The 10,617-nt window shown below is 47.3% G+C and overlaps 1 protein-coding gene across 1 annotated transcript in view; it reads right to left on the bottom strand.

Annotated features, from left to right (window-relative positions):
• Positions 1–272: 272 nt before the first annotated feature.
• Positions 273–10,617, bottom strand: part of CD82 (CD82 molecule) — a 34,549-nt gene continuing 24,204 nt past the window's right edge. Inside the window, exons 6-9 of the mRNA XM_009647558.2 lie at positions 4,388–4,495; positions 2,535–2,726; positions 2,180–2,263; positions 273–1,666 (exon numbers count right to left, since the gene is read on the bottom strand). Of these exons, the coding sequence (XP_009645853.1) occupies positions 1,589–1,666; positions 2,180–2,263; positions 2,535–2,726; positions 4,388–4,495 (462 nt within the window). The 3' untranslated portion in view covers positions 273–1,588. The remainder of the gene's footprint in view (positions 1,667–2,179; positions 2,264–2,534; positions 2,727–4,387; positions 4,496–10,617) is intronic.

The following is a 10,617-nucleotide window of genomic DNA, read 5'->3' as shown; positions in this document are numbered from 1 at the left end:
GCTAGGGTTATTCCTACCAACCCCATCCCTGACAAGTCAGTCCTGGGACCACCTCTGTAAGGCAAAGGCTCTCTCACCAAGTACCCTGTATCAGGTCTCAGGCATCCACTCTTCTCTCACACATCATACCCTGCCGTCAGGGTGACTGCACGCATGTGCAACTGCAGGAGATTTGTTGTGCCCAAGCCACCTCTAAAACTGAAGATTTGCACCCAGCTCCCTTACCTAAGAAGTTGGGGCTGGTTTTCCGCATACATTTTCTACTTTCTTCAGCTCTACACCACTCCTTGGTGCTGGCCACTGGCTGAATAGAGCGAACAGCCCGGCCATTAAGTACAGAAACCACCCAGCCTGCACGACTGCAGAACCAGCTACTTATCTGCTGCAGTGTTTACACTCGAGACAGAGCTCAGGATGCAGCCATGGCTCCAGACCACAGTGGAGTCAGAAGACTGGCCAACTGAAATAAAAGCAACTTATCCTTGTATCCAAACTACAGAACCTAAACCGGGCACTGGTAGCAGTGATAGCTCCAATATACAGCATCAGCAATCCAGTCAGATTCTTCTATATTCATAATTAAAAACCACAGCTAACAACTTTTATGTCCATAAAGGGGGCAGGGGAAGAACGAAGTTAATCGTAACCGCTATAAAAGTTGGCAACCCAAGAATGCAACCAGGAGAGCCAGCCTGGGGCTGAGTCCACACTATGCAGCAGGCTCTGAAGTGTCTCCAAGCTGACGGGAGCCAGCAAAGCAGAGCTAGGGGGAGAGGAAAAAGAGGCAAGTGGGAGAAACATGTTAAGTGTCAAATCCAGACCCAAGGGACCCATTCCAGAAGCAGCTGAGCACCACCATAATCTGCCAGGCCACACTAGGAATAGGTAGGCTTGGTTCCCTCCTGGTGGCTTCTCATCACGCTCAGAGGGAAGACCTCCACTGAAGGCAAGGCATAGCTAACTCCAAAAGCAGGAGAAGTGAGAATGAGGGCAGCACTCGACATTTCACATGAGAGTCTAGGCTGGAAGATGCATAGTAGGAGCTGAGTCAGGTTAACTGCAAGGGAGAAGAAGGCCTATAAAGCATAGCTAGTTACCACCACACGTCAGTGAAGTAGGTGAAGCTACCAAAGCACTGGAATCTCAACAGCAATCCTGGCTCATGGGACAAAGAGATGGGACTTCTGGGGGTAGGGGGAAAGATGTGTGGGAGGAGAACCAAGGTGGGAGAGGAGTTACTGTATGTTAGGCCCAGTGGGTTACAGAATGGAGATATGAATAGTATCGTTTAACATGGAGCAGGCAGCAAAAGCATTGTCCCCTCAGGTTAATCGGTGTCTCATGTGATATGAGACAGTTAAGTTCTGCTTCTTGAAGTAGAAATAATCCAGAGGCAGGATGCAGGTGGCCCAAGGGCCCTATTGCCAGAATATCAGGCTGTTTTGCAGCTCTAAGAGTTCTTAGCAGAGTGGTATCAGAAGTGGGATGCCACAGGAATAATGGTCAATGGTTGGACAGTCTGGGTATGAGGCAGGAATGTTCTGTTTGCTCCTTTCTCCATGGTGCTGTAGCTCTGGAGTCAGCCAACTCAAGACTTGGGCACTTTGGTGTAGTCTTCACTGTGTATGTTCTTGCAGAGTGAAATGGACAGTATCATCCCCAGCAGCTGGAATAAGCAATAAAGAATGGGAGCAAAATCAGTAACAAGACAGATGAGGTGGGAAGAAAGGGTGGTAGAGGGGAGCAGAATACAGTGGTCTCCTTTTAACGACACCACAAAGGTGAACAGAGTTGGTCCCCAATGCGAGGAAAAATGCAATAATCGGGATGACAAAAATATTTTGCTGCAAAAAGATGTGCCTTCATCTGGAATCTATGTTATAGCTTTTTTAAGACAACAAGTGGGATGTTGCTTGTCTCATTCTTCCTGGTTATGCATGCAGTGAATTGCCAAGTGTCAGACACAGCATCAGAAACCACAAGTAGATAGGGCTTTGTTCAATTTTTTAATCCAGCCAATGAAAGCAGCAGTTCAAAGCTCCAGGTAGACACAACCAAGAGCTAGAACTGCACTGCCATTAAACCAGGTGTCTATTACTTGAAAAAAGAAAAAATAGCTTTACCTTTAAAAGAGTCTGAACAGTAAGCCAGCATAGGTTCACATCAGGGAGTGACTTACCTCTATAACAGCAACACCAGTGCAGACTCCAAGAATGATACCAAGGTTGTCCTTCAACCACTCCTCTACACCATCCATGCATCCCTATGGAGAAAACATGGTCACAAGGGAAAGCAGCATGAATCTAAGTATCTCAAGACTTAAAATCCTTGTGCATGCAGAGATTATCCCAGTTACATGCCACACCAAGTTTCACAGTAGCTTTAGCAGGAAAGGGCAGGATCCCTGTCCCTCCTTGTCCCCATTTCCGCAGGTACTTCACTGACGTGAAAAAAGCACTCTAAAAGATTCCCAGAGGAACAAAGGCAAGGCGACTTCAGTGGAAGCTTCACAGGGCCCAGACACACCCACTCACCTGCTCGTAAACAGGCCAGTCAGCGGATGTTGCAGTGCCATTGACAGGGACATCCAGGTTACAGAAACCACTCTCTGCCTGAACGTCCTTGGAGCTATTGGAGCAGGAACAGGGATACGCAGTCATGCTTTCGTTGATAAGTTTCTCATTCTTTTCCCAGTCCTTTGCTCCAGTCCAGCCACAGCAGGCAACCTAATAAGCAAAGACAGATCGTCATGGTCTTAGGTTTTGCACTGGTAACATACTGCACATGAAAACAAACAGGCAGCAGAGGTAGAAGTACACCAGAGCTCTCCATGAAACAACAACAGTTCAGGCCATACAGGTTTTTGAGCAGACATAAAGCAGGAACTTTTCATTTTCCGGTTCCCAATTTCAAGGTACCAGTGATCTACCACATCTAGCTGTGGCCCTCGGGGGACACCAGCACCCACCGCACGATGGCGTCGACATGCTACGAAGTCCCAGCGAGTCATGGCAAGTTTGCACCCGCCTGGCTGCAGCTGGAGCTGACTGGAAGATGGGATGAGGAAAGTTTTCCATCCAAAGAAACATTTACATTCCTATACAGCCACGTGATAAAACTGCAGTTGCTGGAGGGGAAAGCACATTGGGAAGTCCAGCAAAGACTAAGATCTTATCTTAAGCATGGATCCCAGTGCTTGCACAGTGGTATAGAGCAGAAAGGTTATCAAACTTGAGCTGGAAGTTTAGGAAAAATCTCCCTCTGCTCAGAAAGGAAATGTAATGTTTCCATCTGACACAACAGACATAAGAGCAGAGGTACAGATAGTTGAACACCCACACCAGGACGAGCATTTTGTTTCCAAACAAGTGCTGAAGATCCAGCCTCCAGAAGGAACTACCTCTACCTCACAGAGGTTTAGACTTCAACTCCAAGACTGGTCCACAGAACACCCACACCCTTTCAAATGCTAACTCTAGTCTATGAGAGGAATTAGATTCCTAATAGTTGACTTCTCCACCTCTATAAAACCTTCTTCTGTTCCTACATAAAAGAAGGGCTCAAACAGCACCCTCTCTCCACAGTAGACTCAGCCTTGTCTTGAGTCCACTAGCAAGGAGATGCAACTACAGTGATAAAACATAAATAAATCATTCTCCCTCCAAGGAGAAATACTGCAGGTCAGTGTTTTGCAGACCGAAGAACAGACAGAAGAAAAATGCTATTACTTGTACTTACTACACACCAGTCCCATGCTGGGCATGTGTTTAACCACAACAGCCAGCCAGCTCTCAAGCTTGTGGTTTGGCAGTAAACAGCTATCATGACTCCAGTGTGCCTGAACACTGACCTAGTTGCTCAAGCGCTGACCCCGACACTAAAATAGAAACCATGGGCGGTTGGATGGCTCCCAAGAATGCTGACACTTGCAGAAGAGCCATCACAATAAGCAAGCAACATGCACCGAGTAGTAAGGCAGGCCATGCTGCTGACCTGCCTGGCAATAAGCTATGGTCTTCACTTGCTACAAAAATAGTACACACTGCAGCTTTCACACATGCTAGTATTCTGGAGGCCTTGCAGACAGAGAGAAGTGTTGGCATGCCATTTGATAGGACATATACATTAGCCTATGCAGCCAATACTAGTTAATCCTAACAGCCCGCATGCAGGAATGGTTCAGGGTCTTACCGAGTAACAGCAAGCAAGACAGTTTTCTAGTATGCAGGCACCAAACGTCACAGGCAACTCTGTAGATCAGCAAGATCAATGTGCTAGAGTACTGCCCCTTGCAATACCCGTTTCCCTGTCTTCAGCCTAGTTTCAAAGGCCATTTACTGCACTGACAAATAGCATCATCTGCCTCCTGCTGCCCCCCGTGACTCACCCGTGTTTGCACATAGTCCCATGCAACTTGTAAGTTCCTCTGGTCATCATTCATAGGGTCATAATTTTCAATCAGTCTTCCAGCTATGTGGGACAACTCTTCTTTCAGCTGGCAAGGATAAAAAGGCAGGAGAGTTAGATTAGTTAATTCCTTGTAGCCTCTTCTTTGGGGCTTAGGGGACATAACACCCGTCCCTATCACCTGTGTTAGTCCTGCTGTGGGTCCACCTTCCCCACAGTGGAGAAAACCAGAGGCTCACTGTCATGAGTGTGAAAACATTTTGCTTAGCTCTAGCTCCAGTGAATGAGGCTCAAGCAGAGATAAACTGCAGCTAGAGATTACAAGCACAGAAAAAAAGGAAAAAAAAAAAAACCACCAACAGTGGAATGGGCAGTAGCTTCCACTTAAGACATTCACCAAAGGATCTAAAGGAAACAATAATAGGTGCTCAGGCTATCACACTCCCACAATACAGCTATTTGTAAATTATAGCAAAAAGGTAGAGAACCATGACTAAAATAATTGGAAAACAAGCATTTAATTGGCACACAAAGCAATTCTTAAAGAAAAGAAAAAAGCAACCAGGCAGTGACAAATCCCCCAGACTGACCTTCAAATACCTTACTCTGCAGTCTTGTCTATGCTTTTGAGAAGAGGTAATAAATATGATCAACAGGATGAAATACAGAATGGGTTTACCAAGACAAAGTCCCACTATGATGACCAGGTGGCATTGCTTGTTAAAAAAATTTTTTTCCAGGCAGGAGTAAACACAACAAATCCACCCTAGCTTTCAGTGGCCTGCTGCTATGTTAGAGGGAAGTTATTCTAGAAAAAAATGAGTTAATGCTAGGTCCTCATTTCTTCCACCAATCAGTTTCTTCTCAAGCATATTAAGCAGATGGGAGACTGCTACTCAGGTTCTTCAGAAGGTGAGGCTTGGAATAAATTCCTTTGCTTACCAAATACAGCATTATGCTTGTTACAGCATTGACGGGAAATGCATTTGATACACAGAGACGTTCAGAAATCAGATCAAGCAATCACACATCTCCTTAAGATCAGAACAGAAAGGGAAATATATTTAACTCACAAGAAAACAAAGTTGTGGAGTCCTAGCCAAATAAGTGTTATAATGTATGGAGGACAGCAGATCTACCTCAGAAAAACTTGAGATGTTTGTTCTGTGGCCACCAAGCAAACAAAAAACCCTATAGGTTCCAGTGGTCCAGAACCAGAGAACAGAAACAGTCCTAGTATGCATTGGGAAAATCCTTCCAGGAGAGACAGGAAAATAGTAAAACAATTGTAGAAAGCACAAACTATATCTCTTCAGAAGTGCTATATGCAGCTTTGATCACTCAAAAAAAGCTAAGTGTGAAAAGTAACAAGTACAGAGAAGGTGATATATACAGCCTCGGTCTTGAAGGGAAGGCAAGACAGCAGCTTTGCTATGTAATGCAACTGCCAAAGCACCAGTACTTCCCAGCAAGTCCTTGCTCAGGCATAGAGAAGGGCTACAAACCTGATGAGTAATAAGGAAACAGAACTGGGTATGGTTATCCTGGTAAGACACAGGCTGAATGACTGCTGCCTGCCCCATATGAGACAGAGGTGAAAGACAAGTGCAAGCTGAAGGACAACACTGCCTCACAGGTGACGTATTTCTAACCTTGCACTGCAAGCAAGACTCTGGTCCAGAGTCTCAGTCACTGCAGTTCATCTCCACCATTCAGGGAGGTATAAGTTACTCTGCTCCTCTGTGCAGCAGGGTTTTCTAACACACAGCTGGTAGAAACTTCCCTTTCTCACAAGGCATTGATCAGCCCCTCCCCAAACGCCTACAACAGCTGCTGCTATATTAAGGCAGGAAGTGCTACAACTATCTAAACTGCTCATTAACACAAGGCTCAGATGTATCAAATCACCCCTTCACCCCCATTCCTCATATAGATATATTTACAACACCTTTCAGTTTGATGAGAGGTGCAAGCTACCACCCAGCAGACTCCTTCACCTTCTTCCACCTCCTTTTGAAGTCCTTCTCAGCCAGCCTGTACGTGAGGAGAGCTGTTACTGCTAAGGACAGACCCAGATCACAAGAGGTTGGAGAGAAGTGTCATTAGACTGCTTGAGGGATGGGATAGACTTACATCAGCCTGAGCACTAGGATGCTCCCATCCCACGTATTACCTTTTTGCCTGTGGTGCTACAGCACATTTCAGACCGGTGGAAAGAGTTTTCCCTGTCCTTCTACTGTTCAGCATTGCAAGCAACCATGGCAAACCCAGGGACACCCAGCAAGCGCAAGCAGTGCCTGCTGCTAGAGAGAAGCTTTTCTAAATCAGCATCTGTTCTTCCTAGGAAGACTGCAGCTCAGCAAACTGGGATCAGCTACGTCAGGCTAGACAGACAGGAGCTACGTGATCTTTCTTCTCATGATGTCTAGCTCTTCCCCTTTTAATTACTTCACTTCCCCTTTTCCTTCCCTTCAAAGCAAAGCACCCTGACCTGGTTCTTACTAACAAGATTGGCCTCGGCTGCTGCCACAAGCCTTATCTTGAACCTCTGAGTTCCCACCCTCACGCTGCTGGCTCCACAGGCAGAGGAAGGCAGGGAGAGCTGGGTTTGTTGTCCTACCCAGGGCCCATCTGGCCCCTTAGCTATTAGGCCAGACAGAGCCTAGGGTCACTTCTGCAAGAATCCCAGGCAGTGCCTCTGTTCTCCACCCCAGGACCCCACCACAAGCAGAGACAGGGCCTGAACTAGATGTCCCCAATCACAGCTGCGTAGGGAAGCTGTTATCTCTGCTCTTCCTCTACTCTTACACAAGAACAGGCAAGAAGTCTTACACACAGCTCTGGTCTCAAAAAGTTAAAGAAAAGCTTAGGCATTTCAGAAAGTAATTGGAGACAGGGGGAATATTATGCAAACAACAGCACAGCTCTGGAGAGCACACTCAGGCAGCGTGTTCACGGGTTTAACCAGCAGAGCAGCCCAAAGGGGAAACACAGGCATCTGCAGCTGATCACCCTTCCACACCTGGCAGAGGAAAACTGAAAGAGCAACAAGCTAGAAAGGCATATTCAACACTTAAGCAGGCTTTCAACATCCTCACCATCTTCACCCATTTAAGGCCTGTCCAGACTAAGTGCTGTGTGGAGCATGATTGCTCCAAGAAATTGCTATCCTTGCTTTCTGGGCTCCTGTTGCTTCTCAGCTCTAGCTAGCCTGGTGTCAGAAGGCACAACCCCACCACCCCACAGCAGGGGCTTTCAAAGCCTAGGCATCCCCCCAGTTTAACCCTAGTCAGTAACGAAGCCCCATGCAGCTGCTTACTCACACACACCCCTGCCGGGATGGGGGAGAGAAATGGAAGAGTAAATGTGAGAAAACTCGAGGGTTGAGATAAAGACAATAGGTAAAGCAAGAGCCATGTGTGCAAGCAAAGCAAAACAAGGAATTCATTCACCATTTCCCATCGGCAGGTGGGTGTTCAGCCATCCCCAGGAAAGCAGGGTTCCATCACACGTAATGGTGACTTGGGAAGACAAACGCCATCACTGCAAACATCCCCCCCTTCCTTCTTCCCCCACCTTTATATGCCAAGCATGACATCACATGGTCTGGAATAACCCTTTGGTCAGTTGGGGTCAGCTGTCCCAGCCATGTCACCTCTCAACTTCTTGTGCTCCCCCAGCCAACTCGCTGGTGGGGTGGGCTGAGAGGCAGAAAAGGCCTTGACTGTGTAAGCCCGACTCAGCAATAATGAAAACATCTCTGTATTATCAACACTGTTTTCAGCACAATTCCAAAACATAGTCACATACCAGCTACTACGGAAAAAATTAACTCCATCCCAGTCAAAGCCAGCACAGCACTAAAGCCACAGACCACTGCCAAAAAGCAGCAGGGCTGCCAGTCTCCCCTTCACATGGGCTTACTGGAGAGGGAGCTGGGGAAAGCTGAACACCAAGGAAAGAGCATAGGTCTTTGATTCCAGTCTTGGAATGAATCATGCAGGCCGTTTCCACTGTCAGACACCATCGGTCATCTATCCTGTCCCTCTGTCTGAGACTCAAGCTAGATCCCTCCCCCAGGATTTATTAGCACAGACTCAAAAACACATGGGTGGGAGTGTGTGTGGGGGTGTCCTCACCCCCACCATTCACTTCAGATTCTGAAACTAATGCACTATGTGCAGCATAGCCTCGGGCAAGTCGCTGCACGCAATCACACAGGCCTGTTTGCTGCAAACAATAGCTAGCAAGTAGGGCAATTCCCAAAAGACCACTGCTCTCCTTTGCTCAAGGCATTTAGAGCCAAGCGGCAGAGAACTGTGTTAACTAGGCCAAGAGAGACCTTGCCCAGGCTCTCGCATGTTTAGGGGCTTTCATTCCACTAAGATGTAGGTGCGTAGCAACATTCAGCTCACAAAGCAGAATGCCACTTCCAACATTTGTGACATTACTATTTTGTTGTCCCTCAGAAAACCCCATCCCACCCCACTGTTTCAGTCACCAATTTTGAAATGGACATTGCATCAACATCCTCCCAGTAGTACCGGGCAATTCCAGTCTGAAGGGGCATTCCTCCAGCAAGGCCCATGGGGGAGGCAAAGCAGCAGCCTTCCTGTCAGAGATTCAGCCCTTTACGGTTACACTAACTCTATTTCAGCACACTTCCATATGTCAGGGGTGGGGAAGGATTTTGACACTGAAAAGGAACAGATATTCCAACAAAAAACCATCAAGTGAATCCGCTCAGTAGCTACTAATCAAGAAGAGGGCAGGTAGAGGGGAGTACAACAAGAATCCTGTATACTCTCCTGCAGTGCAGAAATAAATACTTCAGTTAAACAGCAGAGGAGTGAGTATCACCTTGCTACATTCTGGATCCAAGATACTTTCCTCCACTCTTGTTATTCCTTGTTTTGTATCTAACCAAGTTCCTGAAGTCAGAAAGAAATAAACACAGAGAACACAATAGACTTCTAGGGACTGGATCTTGAGCAGTTTTCAGTTTGCTTTACTGTGCTCTGAGCTGCCCTGGGATGACGTACATCAAGTGAAGCAGAGCGACATGCATAGCATCACTGAAGCGCAGCCACGAACCCCTGTGTGGGAGGTTTCAGCCAAGACCTTCCTGAAACAGTTTTTCTTAGTGCTCTAGGCAGGAACTTTAGAGGAACCCTGAAAGAGAAGGGCTCTAGAAGAGCTTTTCCACAAGCTCTGCTCACTGAGGACTGAACAGGAGCATCTGTTCACAGCCCAGCTTCCCCTACCGTTCTGCTGGATCGGTACAAGCAATGACCTCAGCCGCATCAGCTCCAGGGGCTGTGCAGAATAACCCCCAGCATTTTTATTCTCTCTCTGCTCTGACTGAGCTTCCAATAAAGAGCTACAGCTCAAAAACTGGAGTTTTCTAGAGTGGAGCGACAGTTGGAGCAGAAATACCAATGGAAGTGTGGAATTTCATGGCCCAAAAAGTCACATTTCCCCACTGCAGGGGAATGCCCATCCCCACACCACCTCCTCTGTATTAGTCAGAGCTGTTTGCTGAGAATCAGCAGCTTGTTTAAAAGCTGTAACTTTACATACCAGCTAGCCAGCGTTTCAGTTTCTCCTTCAGCTCCAGCCAGCCCAGAGAGCAAGCTGCATTCACACATTTGGCAAGGAGCCCAGCCAACAGCTGCTCACAGTCACCACAGCCACTTGCACAAAGCTCATATCGGCTGTGCCTGGGGCAGGCACCTTTCCCCCTCCCCCAAACTTCACCACCAGGCCCCATCCATAACCTCAACCACCCGCTTTCTGTAACCACCTAGCAGGAGGGTTGGCTTAGGAGAAGCAAGCACAGCCATGCAGTGGTATAGATATACAGTTACGCGGCAAAGGACAGGGTCAGTCACAATTGGTACCAGAAACCTGCGTAGCAGGACAAGAGCCAGCAGGGACCTCGCAGTCATAACTTGCTCCCACTGTGTCAATGTGGCTCCCAGTTCAGCTGTCAAACAGCTGGAGCCCTGACTGGGCACTGCCCTGGCCAGGGAAGCTACAGCCAGGACAAGCTGTTGCGATGCACTTAAGTAGCTTAAAAGTTACTCCCTTTACACTGCCAACCTACTAGAGCTCTAGAAGCATACACTGTGAAACTGCATTCCCGACGAAGAGATCCACTTCAAAATGTTAAACCACTTGGCTTTAAGCTCAAACTGTAGCACAGGAACT

Source organism: Egretta garzetta, unplaced genomic scaffold (assembly GCF_000687185.1).
Source record: "Egretta garzetta isolate BGI_Z169 unplaced genomic scaffold, ASM68718v1 scaffold329, whole genome shotgun sequence".
NCBI lineage: Eukaryota > Metazoa > Chordata > Aves > Pelecaniformes > Ardeidae > Egretta > Egretta garzetta.
Note: the sequence above shows the minus strand (reverse complement) of the source record. Positions and strands in the feature narration are given on the sequence as shown.